General features: G+C 45.6%; 1 protein-coding gene across 1 annotated transcript in view; it reads right to left on the bottom strand.

Moving 5' to 3' along the window:
- The window catches only part of E2f7 (E2F transcription factor 7), a 40967-nt gene extending 33949 nt beyond the window's left edge, over positions 1 to 7018 (bottom strand). Inside the window, exon 1 of the mRNA XM_051139796.1 lies at positions 6873 to 7018. Within this exon, the coding sequence (XP_050995753.1) occupies positions 6873 to 6965 (93 nt within the window). The 5' untranslated portion in view covers positions 6966 to 7018. The remainder of the gene's footprint in view (positions 1 to 6872) is intronic.
- Between the last annotated feature and the right edge of the window lie 17385 nt (positions 7019 to 24403).

The raw sequence follows: 24403 nt of genomic DNA, 5'->3' as shown, positions 1-24403 counted from the left end.
AGCAGGCTAACCTGAGAGCCGCCTGATGTTTTCTGAGCAGTGTTTCTTCAACCCTTCAGAGCGAAGGACCAGGTTTTGGCTTGCTTAGTCTGTTTCACATCTCCTGAGTACCATATACTGCTGGGTGACCCTTGACCTCATAGGACCAGGGTGGAATTTCCTGACTTACCACTTCAGTGTGTCGCTTCAATCAACGTATGGCCTCTGCAACATGTGACATCTCCAGTAGGTCATAAGCCTAGGTGCCCCAAAGGTGGTATCAGATTGCTCGCAAGGGTTTTTAAGTGCTCAGTGCCAAGGTTTTGCTCGTCAACTTGTGCAATCTTGAAATAGTTTGTGAAGCAGCAGCTGCCCCACGCCATACTTCCTGAGTACCGCCTTAGACAATTATAAGGAAGCCCATGATTTAAAAAAAAAAAAAAAGCCCACATTTGGACCCACCAAATAACGGAAGCAAATGTCTTTCAACTGTTGTTTTATACCATTCAAAACCTGAAAGATTTTCCCTTTTCTCCAGTGGAATTCTCTTCCTGTCAATAGTGACTCATGCAATAAGAGGAAGGGGTCAACATGCACTTTTCCTGTCCTGTATCTACCACCCTACAGCTACTGTATGCTCCAGGTCTTGCTGCTCAGAGGTTAAGACATCCCCGCTCTGGACAGAGGTAGAAGCCAGGGAGAGAGCGGTATTTGTGTCTGGGATGGCCCGCCCCCAGAGACTCACAGGGAGCGGCATTATGGTGGTGTGGCCTTGTTGGAAGACGTGTGTCACCTGGGTGGGCTTTGAGGTCTTGGAGGCTCAAGCCAAGCCCAGTGTTACTCTTCCTGCTGCCTGAGGAGCTGGTTGGAGAACTCTCAGCACCATGTCTGTCTGCACACCACCATGTTCACGGTGACAATGGACCAGGGAACTGTAAGGCAGCCCCATTAAGTGCTTTCCTTTTTAAGAGCTGCCATAGTCAACGGTGTCTCTTCATAGCATTGGAAATCCTTAAGATACAAGCCAACCAACTCTCAGTCAGAAGCTGCCAGCCAGCTATGGTGACACTCTGTTGTACCGTGATGTGCACGGAGGGCGTGGTGGAGGTGATCAGGTCTCAAGCTTTAGCAGAGGCGAGCAGGCAACGATCCTGGGAAAGTTGTTCATTTCTGCTAACAAGTCCCTGTCAGTGAGCCATTTTGACAGCATCCGCAAGTGAGCCCCCAAGGGCGATGACTGAGTGCGTAATACACACACCACACAACACACCCTCTCTGCTGGACCTGTATCAATTCCTCATCTAATTCTGTGGCACAGGTACTATTATTGCTTATTCCATTTTACTGATGAACTTATATAACCTTCGGTACAGAGGTTAAAAAGAGATGCTCGAAGTCGTACGCAGCAGCAGCCCATGTAAAAATCTGAGCACGTAAAAGGCAGCCGAACGCAGTTTCTAAAATGGTGCATCTTCAAGTGAGCTCATTCTGGGTACAAATAAGGAGGAAACTATGTCTTTTTAAGTTTTAGGAAGGTACCCAGTAGTACTTAGAGAGGCAGCCCGGGGGAGTGGTTATATATGCAGAATCTCAGGCAAGTTCCTCCTCCTCCCCTCATTGCATTTCCATTTATCCAACTGAAAAACAAAGTTGATTTAAAAAAAAAAAAAAAAAAAAAAAAAAAGCCTGGCGGTGGTGGCACATGCCTTTAATCCCAGCACTCGGGAGCCAGAGATAGGTGGATGGCTGTGAGTTCAAGACCAGCGTGGTCTACAAAGTGAGTCCAGGACAGCCAAGGCTACACAGAGATACCCTGTCTCAAAAAACAAAAAAACAAACAAACAACCCCCTCCCCAAAAAACAAAACAAAACAAAACAAAAAAACCCCACCAACTTCATAGGTTCAGACTAGTTCACAAGTGCACAGTGAGCTCCCAATAAACTTTAGCTATTGCCCTTCCCCCTTCTCCAATCTGCCCCGGCACTTAGCCCTGTAGAACAGGGCGATTCTCCTCAGCTTCCTGGATGTCTGCCTGTCTCAGTAATGAGTCCATGAAGCCAGTGCCACATGCCGTATTTCAGGGATTGAGTGAACTCTACATCTTGCCAAAAGGTACCCTCAGGGCACAAGGTGTGTCCCAGGCTCACGAGAAGATGGGTTTACCCACCCACCCTCCCTCCCTCCCTCCCGTTTCCAGGGTACGTGTCCACACAGGAATGAGTCCTGGGGTTTTTCTGCAGTGAGGGAGCGATTCAGAATGAACAATTTCTTCATACACAGATGTATTTGCAGTTTCATTTATGTGAGAAAGCAGGAGTGAAGTTGGGTAATGTGGCTGCCTTAGGACTGTAGTTATACCTGGGCCGGCTGGTCTTAAGTCAACTTGACACACAAACTAGTCATCTGGAAGGAGGGAGCATTTTCTCAGTTAGTGACTGATGGGGGAGGGCCCAGCCCATCCTGGGTGGTGACATCCCTGGGCTGGTGGTCCTGGGCACTGTAAGAAAGCAGGCTGAGCAAATCGTGGGGAGCAAGCCAGTAAGCAGCACCCCTCCACGTCAATTCCTGCCTCAGGTTCCTACTCTGTTTGAGTTCCTTCCTGAATTCCTTCTGTCATGAAACAGTGATATGGCAATATAGGCCAAATTAACCCTTTCCTCCCCAACCTGCTCTTTGGTCATGGCTCTATTGCAGCAATAGAAACCCCAACTAAGACAACAACTATACATCAAAGTTTAAAAACGGCACACAAATTGTGTTGAGCGGTCCTGGGGATGCGGTGGGGTGGTGAGCTATGGCTTATTTACACACTGCGCCACCTACCTGTCTGTACTGTCTTCTAGACACCGTGCAACAGAGCGGAAACGGATTAGAATAGTTACAGACCTGGCTATTCATTCCATGTTTCCAAGATATACAAAACACGGGGTTCAGACCAATTGTCAAGGCTTTCTAGTAAGGCCGCCTGCTCATATGGTAGATGCTGGATGCAACCAAGTCTCTCCAGGAATGAATGAGTCATTCTCCCAGCTGTTGGAAGAAATGCCAATAGTGCACGCCCTTCGTTGCATTGCCTTGGCTCAAGAGAACCCATGAGCCCAGGACCACACCCATTCCCGTGAGGCCAACACTGAACTCAATGACTGGTAAAAGTTCCACCCGGCACGCCAACATCTGGTGTCCTTACTGGCTGGTCGCTCTGAAGTCTCTGTAATGCAATCTCAGAATTCCATCATGACTCCATTTCTTTCTCTGTTTAATTCTGCTCCTTTCCACTCTCTTCCTTCCGCTGCTACAAGTCTGGGCATCCACAAGTCTCTTGCACTCAACACTCAAGTGGGGTCTGCTTACGAGGAAATCTAACCTGCAACATCCTGGCCAGCAGAGAGCTCGGACAGGTGCAAGCCATGGAATGGCCTCACCGCTCTAAGATGTAAAGGAGGGAATCTGCAACAATGCTGGCACAGCAGCTCAGACAATAAACGCTGCCATCTGTGAAATGCTATGTAAATGTTTATCATAATTATTAATAAGCACTGGTACTACGGGTATGGGAATACGCTGTACACGGCCAGAGACGGCTTGGAAGCTAAAAGACCCTGGTTCCAAACTTGGGTTATGATTTTATATACATGCAATCTTAAGTCACACCAGCTTTGTCAAGAGCCTTGCTGGTATCTGGTCACCCTCTAGTTTCCTCTTCATAGGCGCTCACACCTTGTCCCATTGGTTTTCTTCAGAGCTGTCCTCCAATCACACCTGAGCTCTTCCTCTGAGCATCACCTTCCTTCTGATGCCATGTTGAGACCCCACCTGTTGGTAAAGGCTCACCGCTGCAAAGACTCGAGGTTAGGACGTGTCTCCAGGCTACTGGCTGACAACTCCACTTCCTGCCAGAACACACTTTCTAGAAAGAGCAATCCACATTGAGACTGTCCTCCTGTCACCCTCTGAGAGTTTCTACAACCATTAATCTGTCCAATCCATGGTGTTCACTCAGGTCACCTCTTGGTCACCAAACCAAACTGGTGCTGAAGCCACCTTGCCTCTTCCACTGACGTCATTAAGGTTGGCCATGGTTCTTGGCGCTATAACATCTAGACTTCAGCTTCTGAGACTCTACTCATTCTTTTTTTTTTTTTTTTTTTAAGCTCTCTGAATTCCTGACGGTCACTTCTCAATCTCCTTCATCAGGCTCCCTCCCCTACTCTGTCAAGCTGCAAGAGTTCACATCCAGACTTCCGGCCCTCTTCACTACCTCTGGACTGCTTCACCCAATCTCATATGCTCGGCTTTAAAGTCAACCCACACGCCCACAATTCCAGGTTTGGGTCCAAGGCTGTGACTTTTCAAGAATCCTAAAATCAGGCAACCAGGCGCCTCTTGCACAGTCACCTGTCTATAAATCACACAGGCATAAGCATATTGCATGATGAATCCATCGCCTTCCTTAGCTACCCCCCCCCCCAAAGACACGAATGGCCTTGAAAGAACACACATGGAAGCCAGGCCTGGTGGTATGAGCCTGTTAGTTCTAGTTTCATAATTATCCTGCCTCGGCCTCTGTGTGCTGAATTATAGGCATCCACCGTCAGGCCCCACATGTTTCCCATATTCCCCATATTCCAGGGACTTAGCATGCCTTCCCTTCAAGCCCAATGCATGAATCAGCAATTTCACAAAGTCCTCTCAACAGCTCCAGCCTTAGGCCTTTACTGTCCCAAACTGTCCATTTCCTGCTTTTGTCACCATTCAGTGCACTGGTCCGTCTGTTTAGCTTACCAGAACTGAGAACAGTACAACATGGTGATAACGTTATAAAGTTCTTTTTCCAAAATGAGTTTCGCCATGAGTGATCAGGAGCTGTCTGTACATCAAGAAAGAGGCCCTCTAAAGGACAAGTTGACCCAGGGACCCCTCCTGGTTTCCCACAGAAGGATCCTCAAAAGAAACTGCCTCACCTCGCTGGCCACTCTGGGTTTCTCAAAGCCCCAGATATTGTTTCTTTTGTCTGCCATGTTCTCTCTCACTGTTTTAGTGTAGTTTTGAATTTCTTTACCCAGTGAGGTTTAACCTAAGTCTTACATCCACCACCTCCAGAGCTTTCCAATGCCTATTTCTTCTTCCTCTATTCTGTAAGCCTAATATCATTGGCCACGTTTACACCTGGGTCTCTGAAAGCCTCTAAGGTAACCAAGGTAACCAAAGGGTAAGTTATGATTGGACTGTCATTTAATTTGGTACCACATGAAGAATGTATAAAGCTAGGCAACTTAACAAAACCCCAATTGGGCGAGGAGCCGTGCACTGGCTCCGATTTATAGAGGTAACCAATGAGCTAAGAAAGGTTAGGCGATATTAAACCTCCTCATCTCCAGCCTTTGGAACACAAATATTTGCTGAAAGACCTTAAAAATATATTTGGGGCCATATAGCTAGTAAATGGCCAAGCAGGAAATCAAACCCAGGTCTCTGTGACCGTGAACCCCATGGTCCTACCATCCACAGAAAAGCCCTATCCTGCAGCCATGGGGAAGAGGACAAAGAGCCTCCTGCTATCCCTACAAAACCACACAGGCCTCATCTCTTGCCTCCTCTCTGGTTAAGCCCCTTCTTCTTCACTTTGGTTCAGCTATTTTGCCACTTTGCCAATCTCTTGAGTTTCTCTGCACCCCCACAAGAAACCTCAATAACACTCGCGGAGGCCAACTAGGAGAGGGGAGTGGTCAGTCCCTGGAGAAAGTGTCCGTTAAGTCACTGACCAGAAAGAGAAGTGGAGAGCTGACTGGGCAGACTTTATATATTACACACACACACACACAGGTGCACATGGTCATATGCAGGTATGCACACAGTCTCATGCAGGCGCGCGGACACACATACACACACACACACAGGTGCGCACAGTCATATGCATGTACGCACAGTCATATACAGGCACACACACAACATGCACACACACACACACACACACACACACACACACACCATCCAAATTACAAAGGAAAACAGAAAAGCTTTACTCTGCAACTCCTAAAACCCAAAACCGAATGTAAACAGAAAGTCATATTTTTAGGTAATTTTTAAAATACCCTCTTCAAATTAATAATGTTTTAATATGCATTTCTCCCTCTAACAAAATAATCACTGTCAAGTAGTGGATGAAAGTATGTTCTTGGCATGAAACTAAAACCAGGAATCCAGAGGTTCAGTGCCCAAGGAAGCCTCTACTATAGACCTGTATTTAAAGTTTCTAAAACTGGTCTGTTATAGCTGTTTGCTTTTGCTTTAAACAATGACCAGATTTCACTGTTAAACCTACCAACAGGACATCTACCGAACTGTATATCTGTGCTGATGCAGACCATGGTTTAGATACTGCCATGGCCAGCTTAGCGGGTTAATGTGTTGAAAATACACAAGAGCAGAAAGGAAGAATGTGGTTTAGCATATAAGAAACAGTGGGGCTGTAAACTACTCGGAATAGCTGGCGAGGGCCAGTCACATGGACCCCTGTACAGTAGGCGAGACTGTAACTCTCGGGAGAACTCCGTACTTGGTTCACTAGGAAGAAGACGGTATTTTCCAGCATTTTAACATTAAATCCGGTATTTGTAACTGCAAAAGTCTGCTCCTGGAGACATTCCACAAAGCATTAGCTTAATTACCCTTGGCAACCCTGAGCATTACAAACTTTCGATTGCTGCCCCCTGTCTCTATCTTTGACTCCAGGGGCTGGTTCCAACACTAATGACACCAGACAATGGTTCTGGTGACCCCATTCTTTAAAAACTCTTCTCTGATGGCCATCAAAATTATGCTGAATATAAAAACAAGGATACGCATCATCGTCCAAAATAAATTAGAGATGAAAGCATTTCTATGTGCTTACCTTTTGTGCATTTTCTGCATCTTCAACGGCAAAATCTAGTCTGGCCTGCCTGGGGCTGATCAAGTCTTTTAGTGTTAAACAATTTACCTCCATCTGGAACACACAAGTATATCAGAAAACGATTTTACATTTATTTTCAACAACAACAACAACATGCCATTTGTGAACACCAACTTCCATTTCCCAGAGGGTTCTTGGGCTTTTCCAAGAATGCAGACATCCTGCAATCCTCAGTAAAACTCACATGAACAAACACTATAATATATTTTGAAATCACTGAAAATATGGGAAGAAAGCTGGGAAAAAAAAAAAAAAAAAAAAAAAAAACCTGGCCCAAACTCTAATCCCTTACGAAAAAGCAGTGGGCAAAATAGTTAGCCAGCAAGGAGGCTGTTAGACAAACGTCAAGAAAGAAAGTTACAGGGTCTCCCAGGTCAGTTAATTTTGGCGCAAAGAACGGGGAGGAATTCAACTCTGAGTGGGTTTGAACTAGTGGGTAGACTGAAACCCGATCTCGAGACCAACCCCTGTGGGATGCACGCAACCCCTCCCGGGCATCTATGCACACTCTAAAGTTAAACTCTTCCCGGGGAAACCTCTAGGTCGTGGGGGGAGGGACCAGCCTCCTCCATCCAGCGCCGCAGCCTGCACAACCGCCAGGGCACTCGGATCCCGGGCCAGTGGGTATCCCTTCTCCCCCATTCCCGCCTCCCCATCCGTGGGGCCAGCACGCTTCCTTACTGCCGCTGTGCGATGAAGGCTTTTCGTCTCCGGGGACACCGGCAGCCGCACGCGTGGCATGCGCGGGCGGGCAGGGCGTGTAGTTCTCAGCAGCTGGCTGGCGACATGGGCAGGGCAGAGTACGGCTGGCAGACCCTCGGCTTCAGCCCGCGGTGTCCGCGTAGCGACAGCGTTTCCTACCCGCCTTAGCGAAGCTCCAGCCCGGGACGACGGCGGTCCCCGCTAAAACACCTCCTCTGGCGCCTTGAGACCGAATTTGAGCGTTCACCAATGAGCGGCGGCCGGAGGGGCGGTGCCCGCCAATGGCGAGGCGGCACGGCCAGAAGCCCCGCCCCCGGCTGTATTGGCGCTCGGCACCGCGCCTTTCCGCCCCCTGGCCCGCCGGATTGTTGTCGCCTCGCCCCCTCCCCTTCCGGGTACCTGGAGGCGGCGACGCGGGAGCGGTTCCCGCGGGGACGCGGGCGCGGACGCGGGAAGCCTGGGCGGGGCGGGCTCTCCAAGGGCGGGGCGCCCTTTTGTTGTAGGAGACCGACCCACGCGGGGGTCCCCGATCGGCAGATGGGGGGGGGGAGGTGCGTGGGGGGGGGGGAACGATCCGCACGAGCGCGCGAGCGGGATGCTGCTGGCCGCCGCCCTGCCCCCAGCAACCTGCGGGAGCAGAGTTGCCTGGACCTGCCAGGGCGGCTCCTTGGCGCTGGGCTCCGCCGGCTGACACGTGAACCCTGGTTACCACCTGGGCTGCGCGAGCAGATGGCACGCCCGTTAGTCCCGGGAGCCACACCAAAAGGCTTTTTGTAAAGGTTTCGTGGTGTTTCCTTCTCAGAGCATTACAGATGGTCGGGGACCTGCTATTAGGTAGTTTCTTGTTTAAGGACAAGCTTTCGGGGGGGCGGGGGGAACCGGTCAAGAATATCCCCGGAATATTGCTGGTTTGTATTAGATGTTTCACTTCCTTGGGTTTCTTATTTAAACTATGAACTGAAGGAAAGACCGTTGTCTTAGCCCCCACCTCCCCACCCCCCGAAACTCATGTTTAGAATCGGTTTTGGATTTGCAGAAAATTTAAAAAGATACTTTAAAAGTTCACTCATCTAGCACGCAATTTCAACCACCTATATAAGTACAGAACATTTGTTAAAGTCACTATTTACTCAGGTTTTCTTTTTACCTAATGCTTTTTTTCCCCTGTTCGAGGACATGGCTTTTATTCATGTCTCCTAAGGTCTTGGTTGAGTTTCTTGTATTGATCCGACACTTTTCCAGGAGTATTTTATAGGGTAACCTCAACTGGGCTTTAGAATGACTCTCTTTAACACTTGCCTACCTGCGTCTCCCCGCCCCAGTAGCTTCATTGCAAAACTATCATTCTCGTTATTCGTTCTTAGCCTTTCCCTGCTCAACCCTTCACCCCTCAGCTATGTACAGCGAGCCATTCGAGGAATTCAAAATGTTCAACTAAGTCCTTCATTTTTAACCCCAGGCTGTTGGCAAGTACAACCTAAAAATGGCCACTAGGCCATACCCTAGAAAAGACTAGAAAGTGTATAGAACAATGCGCATGGACAAGTAAACCATAGTTGCAAAATCAGTGACAAATAGCGTAGGGATGACTCAGCTAGGAACGTGCTTGCCACGTAGGAGTCTGCATTTGATCCCATGTTACAAAGTTGGGTGTGGTGGGGCCTGTTTGTATTCCCAGCACAGGCAAGAGCAGGCTGCTCCCTCGGGCTGGAGGGCTGAGCTGGTCTCGCCTAACCAGTGAGCTCCAGATAAAGGAAAAGACCAAGTCCAAGCAAGGAGGGGTGGGGAAATCGGTAAAATGCTTGCAGTGCAAGTGTGAGGGCTGAACTGGGAATCCCAGCACCCGCGGTGATTGTGTGTGTGTGTGTGTGTGTGTGTGTGTGTGTGTGTGTGTGCGCCCGCGCACACGCGGACTGTAACCCAGGCTGTGGAGACCCATTCCAGAAGGCCTAATTCTAGAAGCTCATTGGCCATTCAAGCTATCCCTGTTGAAGAGCTTCAGGCCAGTGACAGTCTCTGTCTCAAAGAAAAGAATTAATGAAAAAATAAGTAAAACGTGGAGAGCTATTGAAAAAAAAGATATCCGGTGTTTACCTCGGGTCTTTACTCTGGTTGGTATTTAAATGTACATCTCCCAATATCCTCCAACTCCACACACACCCACACGCACCAAAAGAAAAAAATTGAACTGAAATCTACCTTATAGACAGATGCATAGAGAAATGGAAAGAGTAAAGCTGGAATTTACAGCATTTCCCCTCATGTAGATGGAGAGAATTTAGATGAGGAGATAAATTATTTATGACTGTGTAGTAGTTTAACCACAAAATGGCTGTCTTTAAAAAAACCCTGAAGTACAAGTAGAACAATATGATAGGCAGATTTGGGCCCAGGGGTCCCGTTCAAACTAAGGCACCAGCCAAGGACAATACAGGAGGTAAACTTTAAACCCCTTCCCAGATCTAGCCAATGGTCAGAATATTCTCCACAGTTGAGTGGAGAGTGTGATACGACTTTCTCACGTACTCTGGTGCCTCACATTTAATCATGTCCCCTGGAGGGGGAGACCTGGTGGCACTCAGAGGAAGAACAGCAAGTAGCCAAGAAGAGACTTGATACCCTATGAGAATATATAGGGGGACGTAATCCCCCTCAGGAACAGTCATAGGGGAGGGGAATAATGGGAAAATGGGGGGGGGAGGAATGGGAGGATACAAGGGATGGGATAAACATTGAGATGTAACAAGAATAAATTAATAAAAAAAAAAAAAAACAAAAAAAAAACCAAAACAAAACCCTGAAGTTCATCCATATATATAACGTAAGTACTTTTATTTATCATGAAAATAAAAAAAGTCATCTAAATAAGGGAATGCCCATGGGTTCCAGAGTTTAGGACACAGATATACAGTTTCAGGGGCACCGTTCAAAACCTACACACTAAAATTAAAACAAAGTCCATTCGTTTCTCTGATATTTCAAAACTTATGTGCTTGTTTTGTTGAGATTACAGAGTTTTGTGGCATAGCCTTCCTATCAGTTTCAAGAGTGGCCTCTATTGAGTTAAGAAAAACTTGATAGGCAGTTTTAGATTTATACGTTTAAGTAAGAATGATCTCAGATTTAGAGAACAATTGGAAAAGAAAATCACAGTTGGATAGACATGTTCAGAGACACTGTTCTAACAAACTTATTGAACGGCTCCTTTTAAGTTCTCGAGTTCCCACTCTCCGGTGTCTTGGATGTTCAGATGGGAAGCAGGCTGTGACAGGCCCCTACACATGGCTCCTGCGTGTGTCCTGATCTTCCCTGTAGCTTGGGAGATCCAGGAAGTTGGACTTGAGTGATGGCCTCGGGGAGCTAAAGTGAGTCTCAGCTGGCAAAGCGGACAGCCTATCACAGTAAGCCCAAGGAGGAGGAGAGCATCACCGTTGTAATTCCTTTTCCTATGCAGTGGGCTAAAGTTCATCCCTATCCCAGGAGGGAGGACACACACACACACACACACACACACACACACACACACACACACACACTACTTGACAATGGAAGAAGGACTGAGGAACCTGGGACCACTCTAAAACGGATACGTCCGACTTCATGGCCGTCTTAAAGTCACTGACTAGAAAGACCTAGAACCACATGTCTGGCACCAGTCCCAGCTAACCGTTATGGGTTAGGCCAACCTTGTAGTCCTCAAACTTGTGTGTGCTTTAGCTTCACTTCAGGAGATGCCTGAACCCCACCCCCAAGTGTTTGTGTCCCCCCCTCCCCCGACCTTGCCCCCCATTCATTTGATCTCATGTTGGGTTTGCGTATTGAGGATTTAAAGGCGCCCAATGCTTAGATTTCCCTTCACGCCAGCTGCGCGCTTCTTTGTCAGTTCCGGTGGATTCCTCTGATCCTGTACTTCAGAAGCAGATGCACAGATCCCATCAGTGACAGCGGCAGTTGGGTTGATGTGCTACTCTGAGGCAGATGCAGGGGTTTTGAGGTCTTTCTGGGTCATGGATGAAAGAGTTGTGGCTGTGAGCGAAAACCTTTGATGAGTGAGAGGGGTGAGAGGGAGGGTGAGAGGGCCAGAGGAGCTGAGTTCCTGCAGTCGGTGGTGCCGACGACAGTCCTCTGTCACACCGCGTTCCGTTCTAGCAGTTCTCAACCTTCCTAATGCTGTGACCCTTGGATACAGTTCCTTGTGGTATGGTGACCTCCTAACCATAAAGTTATTTTCATTGCTGCTTCATAAACTAATTTTGCTGCTGTTATGAGTCATAATGTAAATATCTGTATCTTCTGATGGTCATAAAGGAGCCCTGTAAAAGGGTTGTTTGACACGCGCCCCCCACAAAGGGGTCGAGACCCACAGGTTGAGAACTGCTGCGTTCCTTCCCAAACCTGACAATTATCTTTTACGTTGTTGTTGTTGTATTTAAATCCTCAACATCAAGATCATCAGAGACACAGTGTATTCATTACAACTTACGGAAAGAATACACTGCAGGGAAACAGAATTCATGAGGGCCGACTCTAGAGCAAGCTGGCGCCGAGTTGTCCAGTCAGTGCATGAGCCTCCTCTTACAGTTGCCTCCTCTTTCACTATCATGAGCGATGGAGCACAGGTTTCAAGTCACAGGGAGGTCTTGGCTTTGCATCCTGTCAAGTCTCAAATCTCGCTCAATGCATCTGTATAATAGTCCTCCTCTTCCCAACCTGGTACCCACTACAGGGGATTAAACTCAGAGCCTCATGCCTGCTGGAAAAATACTCCACCACTCAGATACACCACCAACCTTCCATTCCTGACATTTAACATTTATTTTGTGTGTATGGGCGTTTTGCTTGCGTGCATGTTTATGCACCAGCTGTATGCCTAGTGCCTGCAGAGTCCAGAAAAAGCACTGGCCTTGCTGGAACTGGAGTTTACAGATGGTTGTGAGCCACCGTTTGGGTGCTGGGGAATCGAACCTGGGTTTTCTGGAAGAGTAGTCACTGCTCTTAACCATCTCTCCAGACCCAACATTTTAATTTTGAGACAGGGTCTTGCTAAGTTGCCCAAGTTGGACATGAGCTTCGTCTATAGCCTGATGGCCTTGAAATTGCAGCCTTCCTGTTTTAGCAGCCTCTGTGGTAGCTGAGATAGAGGCCTGCATCACTAGACCGGGGTAATTGTTCTTCTTAAACTGAGGACTGCTGTTTAAAATGGCCTTTGAGCCGGGCGTGGTGGCTCGTGCCTTTAATCGCAGCACTTGGGAGGCAGAGGCAGGCGTGATGCACACAGCAAGTTCCATGTTATCTGGGGGCGACACAGTGAGAACACATCTTAAAAATGTAAAGGCCTTTGTCACCAGCCATTCATGGGCCTGAGAACCTGGTGCCTTAGCTTCTCTGACTAGGAGCAGGTCAGAGAAGGCAAACATTTGTTTCTGACTGACTGTGCGCAACATAAGGAGCATGCGTCCCTGACGGGCTCAGGACAATACAAAGAAAGTAATAGGGCTGGAGAGATGGCTCAGACTGCTCTTGCAGACGTCCTGAGTTCAATTCCCAGCAACCACATGGTGGCTCACAACCATCTGTAATGTGATCTGATGCCCTCTTCTGGCCTTCAGGTGTACATGCAGGCAGAGCATTGTATATATAACAATAACTAAATATTTTTAAAAAGAAGGAAAAAAAAAAAAACCAAAGAAAATAATAGCAGTCATGGCTCCCATTCAAAATGACATCTAGATGTCCAGCTGTTCTACGGGGGGTGGGGTGGGGGGTGCGCCAGCCCTGAGCGCATGCCCCATAAGGGATAAAGGAATGTGTTTCTTGTCATCCACAGACTCTGTAATTGCTAGCATGATGGAGCAAGGCCAGTTTTCTTAGTAATGATGACTTGCGTGTTCACTACATGAAAAGACACTTGGTGTGCATATGTGCGCATCGACGTGTGTTGCTGTGCATTCACTGAATGAAGGATGGGGGGAAGGTGGTGCTGACACCCTCTAGACCTAGATCACATGACCTTGGAATGGTGGGGATGGGATCGTGTACCGGACACTTCTTTACCCAAAGCATCATGTGTGCTGTGAGCTTGAGCATTGTGACTGGAGGCACCACACTGCGTAGTTAGCAATGGCCTGGCCACTGCCCTGGAGCGGAGATGCTGGAGAAAATGAGCAATAACCTCCCTTTGGATCTACTTTGAGAAGTAGAGGTGCATGCATTTGAGATCAAGCTTGGCCAGCAGCCTTCTCATGGAACAAGGGCTTCCACATCCTACGTAGGCCTTAGTTTTCCCTAAGTGGTAGGTGAACTTGGAAGAGCCTGTATTAAAAAAAAAAATATTCTAAATATTTCTTGGATACTTGGTTTAGCCTCTGAAACCACTTGCTACCACTTGAAATTATTTTCTACTGACTCCTAGCTACTTGATATGGGGTATGTAAGAATATTCCTGGGATCACATTCTTATGTCTGTATTTGAGTAAATGGACTCCATCTCTGTTCATTAGCTCACTTCATGAATATCTATGTACACATGCCCATATTTTAATAGTATGGCTGTTAGAAAGTCAGACCAAATACTAACTGTGTGTATTTCCTGTTTCTCAGTTTAAAATTAAGTGTCTGAGTGTAATGGTTTAATACCCGTGAAATAGTATTACTTAGTGGCACTTAATTATCATAATACCTTGTAGGAAAAATAAAAATATTTTCACTCTGTGGCAGAAAGATGAGTTTGTAGCAAGGGGTAAGAGGTAAAAAAGTTAGGATTGAAGTTAATTTCATGTATGAGAGATAGTGTCTTTTTAAAGTATGTACATAACAGCTTTATATGACACTATATACTGAATATTATATATATATATATATTACATATTACATAATATGTCTATAAAGTAAATTACAGAAATTAGTATGCATGCAAAAGCTATAGCAGCATTATAGCTTTCTTAAATGTGTTTTCATTCGCTCTGCAATCCCCTCCCCTACTCCACCGTCTCCCCCATATTTGTCCCCTCTCACATCTCTCTCTCTCTCTGTCAACTTCCTGTCAAGTTCATTTAGTGTTGCCCGTGTGGGCATGGATATGAGGTCAACTACGGAAACATGGGGAACCCACCAGTGACCACACCCCCAAGAAGAACAACTCCCTTTCCACTGCCACTGTCATCTCCCACCAGCTCCTCAATTAGGGCTGAGCCTTGCGAGATACTTCTCCATCTATGTGAGAATTTTGACTGGCTTGCTCTGTGCTGCTCTTGAGCAGGTAATCAAAGCTGCTCTAAGTGTGTGGATGCAGTAGCCATGTTATGCCCAGAAGGCAGTATTTCCCATCATTCCTGTCCCGTTCTCTGGTTCTTACATTCTTTCTGCTTCCTCTCCGAGATGTTCCCCGGGGCTTGGTTGGTAGGAGGGAGGGTGATTGACTGAGAGTCTCTTCATCATTTGTTGGGCTTTTCTCCCTTGAAGAAACTATAAGCCAAACATTGGGCAAAGCGTAGGGAGTCTTGTAGAAAAGTGAGGGGGAAGCATAGAAGGACCAGAGGGGCTCCACAAGCCAGCCAACAGTACCAACTAACCAGGGCCCAGAGGGGCTTGCAGAGGCTGAAGCACCAACCAAAGACCATGCGTAGACAGGACCTAGGCTCCCTACACACATGTAGCAGATGGGCAGCTCAGGCTTCATGTGGGTCCACTAGTAAGGGGAGTGGGGGCTCTCTCTGACCTAGACTCTGTTACCTGCTTTTCCATCACTCCCTCCTGGTGGGGCTGCCTTGCCAGGCCACAGGGGAAGAGGATGTGCCTAGTCCTGATGCAGCTTGATGAGCTGGGGTGGGTGGGTGGGGCTCCCCTTTTCTGAGGAATAGGGGAGAGAGAAGGGCGGAAGAGTCAGGGAGGGTGGGACTAGGAGGGGGAGTAGGAGGGGGGCATGATGGGGATGTAAAGTGAATAAATAAATAAATTAATTAAAAAGCTGTGGTGTATTGGGCCCAAATGGCTATATTGGAGTTCAGCTTGTCATCACACCATCTGTGTTAGAGTTTCTACTGCTATGATAGAGCACCATGGTCAAAAGCTACTTGGAGAAAGGCTTTATTTTAGCTTATAGGTCTACACTGTGCTCTGTCACTTGAGAGAATTTGCATCAGGAACTCAAACAGGGCAGGAACCTAGAGGCAGGGACTGATGCAGAGGCCATGAAAGAGCGATGCTTACTGGCTTGCTCAGCCTGCACCCAAGACCACCAGCCCAATGGTAGCATTGACTGTGGTGAGCTGGGCTCCCCCACATCGATCACACATAAATCACCATCTAAGAGAACGTGTCACAGGCTTGCCTATGGGCTAATCTGGTGGGGACATTTTCTCAATTGAGGCTCCCTCCTCCAAAATGTCTATAGTGTATGCCAAGTTGTACAAAGACTAGGTGTTGTCTCCATGATCTCTGTCAAGTGTCAACTTCCTGAGAAAAAGCACTTGCTTGACCGACATCTTCCATGTAACCCTGAGGACAGTTTTCATCAGAACAAAGAGTAAAAAAAATAGATAAACCTTAAAGTGAAAAACCACTGTATTTTCTAAAGTTCCATGTACAAAATAGAGATGCTTTCTTCACTTGTACCTTAGTTACTTTTCTATTGCTATTACAAAGCACCACGACCAAGGCAACTTATAAAATAAAGCATTTAATTTGGAGGCTCAGGGTTCCAGAGGGTTAGAGTTCACGACTGTCATGACAACAGGCAGCCAATCACAGCGCTGGAGTGGTAGATAAGAGTTGAGAGAAGGGAGGGAACTAATTGAGATGATATGAGTTTTTAAATCTCAAAGCCCATCCCTTCTGACAGACCTCCTCCAGCACGGCCATACCAACAGTTCCTCTACCAACTGGGAACCAAGCATTCAAATATATGAGCCTATGGGGGCCATTATCATTCAAACCACACACCTGGTGATGGGGTAAAACACCATGAAAATATCAGAAGTGAAGATACATTTACTGCATCTGTCTCGCTCAACACCTGAGCACAGGCTACCTTACCTTGAACGTGCCCAGAACAGTCACATTAGCTTGTAGTTGGGCAATTTCATCTAATACAAACCCTGCTTTATAAAAAAAGCATTAGATATCTGATATAGTGTATTGGCTGCCTGCACTCAAAAACTACCAGCAGCAAAGTATACTGTGCCGTTTGTTTACTGGCTGGGATCTGTGGAACAGTGAGCTGCTCTGCATGGCGAGATAGGATCAGACTGCACAGCACCAGCACAAGAAATAGAAAGACTCAAAATACTAAATCTACTGAATATGTTTCACTTTTATACTGTTGTAAACTCTCAAAATGTAAGCCAAACCATCAAAAGTTGAGAAGTGCCTACAATGTAATTTCTAACCTTATTTAAAGGCATCTTTCATTCTGAGTGAAATCTTGCAATTTTTAAAAATACAAGTGTGTGTGTGTGTGCACATGGGTATCAGGGAGCACATGTAGATATTAGAAACAGTTTACAGGAGTTGGATCTCATTTCTACAGTGTGAGTTCTAGAAACTGAACTCAGGTCATCAGGCCTGGTGGCTGGTGCCTTAGTTTACGGAGCCATCTGGCTGGCCTTCTCTGAGTGAATTTTTTAAGTCTTCTGTCACCCCTATTCCTAAGAAGACTTTTAACCTCCCAGGACACCTAACCCTTCCGACGCCAAGTGTTGGTGTCCCTTCTGCCCTCCCTGGCAGTGTGAGGGGCCAGATGTCTCCATATAATACAGCTCTCTCTGGCCAACATCTGCAAATGGAAGATCTGAGATACTCTGTGAGGCCACTGTGTTCCACATCAAGGGAACCAGCTGCTGCTACTACCTGTTCTGAGGCTGTATCTTATTACTGGTTCTGCAATGTCCCAATGCCCAGGGCTTGGGGGACAGTACTGGGCCCCTTCCCCCTTCTCCCATGTCCAATAAAGATGCATCAGGCCAATGCTTTGTATTAGTCAGGGTTCTCTAGAGTCACCGAAGTTATAGAATGAATCTTTGTACACACACACACACACACACACACACACACACACACACACACACACTCACACACACACACACTCTCACACACACACTCACACACACACACACACACACACACACACACACACACACACACACACACTAATAAATCCACTCACTTCAAACCAAACAAAAACAATCTCTCTCAGGTATGCCCTCCATCTCTGGGTTGTAGTTCATTCCAGATGTAGTCGAGTTGACAGCCAAGAACAGCCATCACGCACCTCTTTAGTGTCTGTCATTTTTCTGTCTTGATTCCTTCCCGTTTAGACCCAGTTCATTCTAATAAACTGATGATACATCCTTTATGTGTCTAACTCCTCTTTGTTTCAGTTACTCAACCTTAGCCGATGCAGTTGAATTCTGTCTAATCTTTTGATCCAAGCAGGATTTCTCCTGTTTGTCAGCACCAGCTTTCAGGATTTCTTGCTGGACAGTGCTCCCATGTGACCACTCTGCTATTTCCTTGAGCTCACTGACATTTACTCTAGGAATTTGTTTTTCTATTTTACGGACTATCTTTCATGTAACTATTAAACATTTTATTGACATTTGCAATTGCCATGATGTAATGCTAGAATGTCCCTTAGGGCAAATTGTTTTTGTCCTTTTCTCAAACTTTGTGTAATTGTTTGATCTGTTAAAATAATGAAGTATTTCAGACTATAGTCAGGGCCCATATAAGTCAACCAAAATTTCTAGCTTAAGGACAACACAGTAATGGGAATGTCTTGTCATTTTTCTACTGTCTCTTTTAAAGGAGAGAAATGTGATAAACTCACCAGATACATAACTGAGAACATAGAGAGACAGTGTGAGGTAGCATTAACTGTAGGACTAAAAATTAAAGAAGAGCAAGATATGAATTAAAATTTTTATAGTAGCAAGAATCTTATGGGTTCTTATTGTCTAATGATTTGAAAAATATTATTGTGTATGTATACTTGTAAACACACACACACACACACACACACACACACACACACACACACACACACATACACCACATACATGCCATAGAGGCCAGTGAACAATGTTGTGGAGTCAGCTTTCTCCTTCCAAACCTTTATATGGATTCTGGAATAATGCTCTCGTCACCAGGCTTGCACAGAAAGTGCCCTGTGTGAGAAACCATTTAGCTGTCCCCAGTGATTTTCTCATTGTTGTTAATTCTTAATGTTCAATTATTCATTAAGAGAAGGAAAACTGCTTGATGAGAGGCAGAGGCCACTGAACGGCTGCAGGCGGGGATCGCCATGCTCTACTTTAAAGTGGCAGGCAGACAGCCAATTGCTCATCGCCTCCTCTGCACCTCAATTTCCAGATGTGTAATTAAGCTTTATTATGGCAGCTTCTGTGGAGGTGCTACATGGAGATCTCCCTCATAGAAAACTGGTATAGTCAGGAATGTGGATGGGCCTCAACTAAGGAGGTGAGGGCATAGGCGGAACAAAAGGGTGATCGCTTCCAAGGGGCAAGGGTTATTCTGTCATCACACAGGCTTCAGACTTCCTGCTTAAGGTGTACTTCCTTGGACTGAAGCTGCAACTGTTTCTGGAAATTTCCACTTACCAGTTGCTCCATTTTGAGTTGCTGGCCAGTTCCTTTAGACTGGTGTATTTCTATAAACGTGTCCTTTCTTTCTGTGTGTGGGAGACTCCAAACTAACACAGGCATCCCAATTATTGCTTTTACTGGAAATGGGCAAGTGGGCAAGGGTAATCACAGGTGGCATTTTGATCACCCCAAGTCCTGTCTTTCAAGCCACTGGCAATCTTGCTGGCACCAAAGATTAACATATATAAATATTATCTGTAACATATAATGTTTACATTTATATATGCATCACATATTTATATAAACATGACATTTTAATATATTATAATCTTTTATATATTAATATACACAAATGTTTTAGATATATAAGGGTTTTTATATATAAAACAGTAAATCTGAGTGGAAGTTACTTATGGGCTGGGTAATTCAGTGTGCATTCACGAAAGCTTCCGTTGGTTTCCTTCACTCCTTACACATCAATTATTAACACTCATAATAAAATAATAATCCTACTATGTATTTTCTCCACAGAGGACATCCTACACTTTATGAGCTGCTGGGAGCCAGTTTCTGCTTGGAATGCACACAGCCCTCTGACTTAAACCAGCCAGATGTATAAAAAAAACAAAAAACAAACAAACAAGTAGTGTTTGTACTTGGATTTTAGACAGGAAGCCTTTGGCACTGCCACAGAGATGGATCCAGGATCCAAATACGATTTAGTCCTCTACCCTCCCTCCTGATTCTAAGACCTGGCACCACTCTCCCCAGACTGTTAGAGTCTTAAAAAAAAAAAAAAAAAAAAAAAAAAAAAAAGACCTTTCTACTTGGAGTCCTCTGTGACTTGTTCTCACATAACAGAGCGAGCCAATTAAAATGTCATACCATGTCTCCTTTCTGCTCCAGACATCCCCAAAACTGTCCACCTCATGCAAGGTCAAGGACAACGTCCATCTGGTGGCCTCTAAGTGCTCAGACATCTAGTGTCTAGCCTATTGCTTTGTTCGTCTCGCCTTCAGTTCCTCTCTGTGGTTAGTGCATTTCTGCCATGCTTGGATCCCTGTGAGTCCACGGCCAATCTTCTGACTCTTCTCTCAGAACATACAACAACTGCTACCTCTGATGGAATGGTTCGTGCTTTTCACTCAGAGAGCTGCGCAACTGTCCCCTTCACATTGCCCGGGAGTGCATCCATTTCTATACCATTTTAAAAATATTTTATTTATTATCTATATAATGTTTTGTTTGCATATATGGCTACATAGCAGAAGAGGGCATCAGATCACATTATAGATGGTTGTGAGCCACCATGTGGTTGCTGGGAATTGAACTCAGGACCTCTGGAAGAGCAGATAGTGCTCTTAACCGCTGAGCCATGTCTCCAGCTTCCATATTTTGTTTTTAACTTCTGTATTAAAAAAAAACTTCCCATCACTTGACTTGGCCTGTGTGAGTCTTTACTACTGAGGTATGTATCTGGCAGATAATAGGAGGCTGGGTTTAGTTTTTTTCAATCCAGTCAGACAGTTTGTGTCTTTATATTTGTGATTTGAGGCTTTTTACGTTTAAGTTGCTTTAAAAAGGCACTTACTAATTCCTATAATTTTGTTACTTTTCTGGCTGGTTAAATTGTTGTTTGTTTGTTTTCTTTCCTCTTAGTATGAAGAATCTACTGATGGACTATGCTGGACAAAAATGAGTTCCTTCCTACCTCCTCTTGGTCCTAGTGAGATGTAGACTTCCTTGCATGCTCATGACTGAGACTACTTTTCTTCTTCCTCTGCGTATAGTATTCCTTTAAGCATCTTTTGCACTGTGGGGTGCTGGGGTGCTGGGTGCTGGGTGCTGGGGTGCTGGGTGCTGGGGGGGCTTCTCGTAAAATGTCTTAGCTGATGCTTGTCTTGGGATGTCCTGATTCATCTGTCAATTTTAAAAGGTAGATTTTGTTGGTTATAGCACTCTTGGCTGGCTGTGACTGATTTTCAGGGCTTTAATATGTATCATATTTTATGCTTCCTGAATTTGAGGGTGCTAATGAAAGCCTTGATAGCATTCTGATAGTTCTCCCTTTCTGTGGTAATTTAGGGTTTTTCTTTTTCTTTATAGCTTTTAAAACTTCTTCACTTTTTGACATCTTTGTGGTACTATGCCACCAAGAGATTCTTTGTTCATGCCAGTTTAGGGTTCTGAACACCTTTTGTGTTTGACTTGGGCATTTTTCTGCAATAATTTCATCTGCTGTATTCACTACGCTTCTGGTATTTCTCTCAGCTAGTTATTTCTGTAGATTTTTAAGTTTGCTCTCTTGATTGTATCGTAGAATTTTTTTGATACTTGATCATGTTTGTTTTCTTTTTTCTTTTTCCTTCCGTCCTTCTTTTCCTTCCTTCCTTTCTGTTTTTAAGACAGGGTTTCTCTGTATGGCCTTGGCTGTCCTGGAACTCACTCTGGCCAAGCTAGCCTCGAACTCAGAGATCCGCTTGCCTCTGCCTCCCAAGTGCTGGGATTAAAGGCGTGTGCCACCACCAACCCTTTTGCTTTCTTACGGATTTTGTGATACAACTTTCCTTAGCCTTGTCTTGTACAATCTGACCATCTTCCTTCTGGTTGGTCAAGTCTATTGATGATGCTTTCCCAGAGCTGTGGAGGCAGAGGCAGTGAGTGGATCTCAGAGCAAGCTGGGTGGTTAGAATGTCTGAATCAGTCAACTTTGTCGAAGTGCGGGAACCTGTCTCCCTGTACAAAGTGGACAGTAACCAAGGAAACACACTACATCAATCTCTGGCCTTTATACATGTGCGCATATATGTACCTACTTTTCACATGTGTTAGTCCACACACACACACACACACACACACACACACACACACACACACACACACACATACACACACACACAGTAAATTCAAAGTACTACAAAATGTAGAGGGCTAGGAGATGAAAATGAAGCGGGCAAAAAAGAAATAAGAAACCAAGGAAAAGAAAGATATTACTTCAACATGAAAAAATACACAAATGGGAAAGTGAATGAGTGTATGAATAACAAGTAAGGACGAAACATTTTAAAGATGCAATCAAGTAAAAATCTTTCTAAAGATATAGTTAAAAAACAACAACAGCAAACGGGGAGAAAAGATGACAAGGGAAAAATGAAGGTAAAAAGTGAGGAAAAAAAAAGATTATTTTTTTTCTGGGCCTTTGAAAGTTAAATCCTGACAGTGTTGTGCGGGGTGGAGGTCACATGACCATATGGACGTTTTTTTATGGTTTGAGTAGTTCGTATTGCGAAGTAGCCAAGGTCCCTCTTCTCAGTGGCAATTTTCCTCCTTAGCACACTAGTGGCCTCTGCTGGCCACACCAGGCTTTGCAGTTTCTGGTCTGAGCCTTGGGTGGCTGACGTTTTTCCTGGTGGGAGGCAACTGAGATCCTTACAAACAAGGACCTTGTCCTTGGACTTTGGGGGCCACCTAGGGGCTGGAGGGATGGCTCAGCAGTTAAAAGCACTAGCAGCTCTTCCTTAGGATCTGGATTTGATCCCTAGCCCTTACATTGCAGCTCGCAACTTGCTATAATTCCAGTCCTAGATCTGACACACTCTTCCGGCATCCAAGCACCCTGAATGCAAGTGCTGCACAGACAAACATGCAGGCCAAATACTGATACACTTGGAATAATACAACAGCAATAAGAAATCCTCTGGGTATTTTTCAGCCTGCAGGAAGGAAGCCCCTGAACTTTAGTAGAGTTCTTTCTTGCTCTGTGTACGTGGCTCCAGAATTTGATTTACAGGCTGGCCTCCGGCTCAGAGCCCTCAGACTCCAAGTTCATTATTACTTGATGAAAGCCTGCCTTTTTAGGATCGGACAATCTCTACTTACATACGGAGCTCGCGGGTCCTCCTGCTACGTGTGTTCTTTCCTCTCCACAACTTCCTCTTGGCCTTTCCCTCTTCCTGGGCCTGTGTCAGGCCAAACTGAGCCCCCTGGCTCTATCTATGCATGTTCCGGATCTCAGGCCCCCGAAGGTGACTCACTTTTTCAACTCTGAAAATGGCACCTGAGCGGCTTCCCTCTGAGTCATACAGGGCAACAAACTGGGATTATCACCATTTGCCCACCTGCCAGGTATCGTTGTCTCGTCTCTCGATAGTCTGTGACTGGATTTGAGGGTCTGCAGAGCTGTGGCTTGTGTGAGGTTAGACTTGCTGAGCTCTCACTCTCACCTTTCGGAAGCGGCTCCTGGCTCCCTTCCCCCAGCCAGGACACTGCTCTGCTGGACCGGGTTTGACTTGATGCACTTCAGAGTGAGTAATGAGTCTAAACACTTCCACCTTCGAGTCTTCCCTCACTTACTTAGTGCACTTCGGAAGCTCTTCCTCTGTTTCTCTCTTGGGATCTTGGAAGAGTCCTGTCGTTCCTGGGTCCCCTTATCGTCCGCCTGCCCCCTTCCTCCGTTAAGGGCTCACCAGGAAGTGCGTTGCCTCCAGCATGCCAGCTCACCTGGAAATCATGAAAGTCTTAAGTTCTCTGAATTGTTCTATGGATTCAACATAGCCTTAACCAACATTTCTTCCATCATTTCTTTTATAGACATTGAAACTGTATTGCACAGTTTACATGAAAATGCACTGGACCGACAATAACAAATATCATTTGGAAAATTAGTAACTGAGGTAGAGAGCATGAATTATCTAATTTTAAGATGTCATGAAGCTTCAGAGTTCCTGACAATGGACCTACATCCATCTCACAGAATAGAGATTTCAGAAACACACACATACGTACACACACACACACACACACACGCCGCCACCACCATCTATTTGCATACACATAACCATATAGATACTTGAATTTTGATTAAAGCTCAAAGTAAATGGCTTAACCACAGGGCACTAGTCTCAATAAATACAACTGGAATAGTTGGACATGGAATTAAAACAAAGATCAGTACTTGTGTTATACCAGGCACAAAATAATATTTTCCTATGCATCATAGATAAAGCATAAAAAATGCTGGAATGAAAAAATACCAACCAAAAAGAAAAGAAAAACATAAACCAAAAACCAAAACCCCTAAAACCAGACTAGACTATGAAAATGCCAGCACTTGTTTTAAGGACGGTTTACAGTGTGGGGGAAGCTGTCCTCAACACACCTGTATAAAGA

This window comes from Acomys russatus, chromosome 31, assembly GCF_903995435.1.
Source record: "Acomys russatus chromosome 31, mAcoRus1.1, whole genome shotgun sequence".
Lineage (NCBI taxonomy): Eukaryota > Metazoa > Chordata > Mammalia > Rodentia > Muridae > Acomys > Acomys russatus.
Note: the sequence above shows the minus strand (reverse complement) of the source record. Positions and strands in the feature narration are given on the sequence as shown.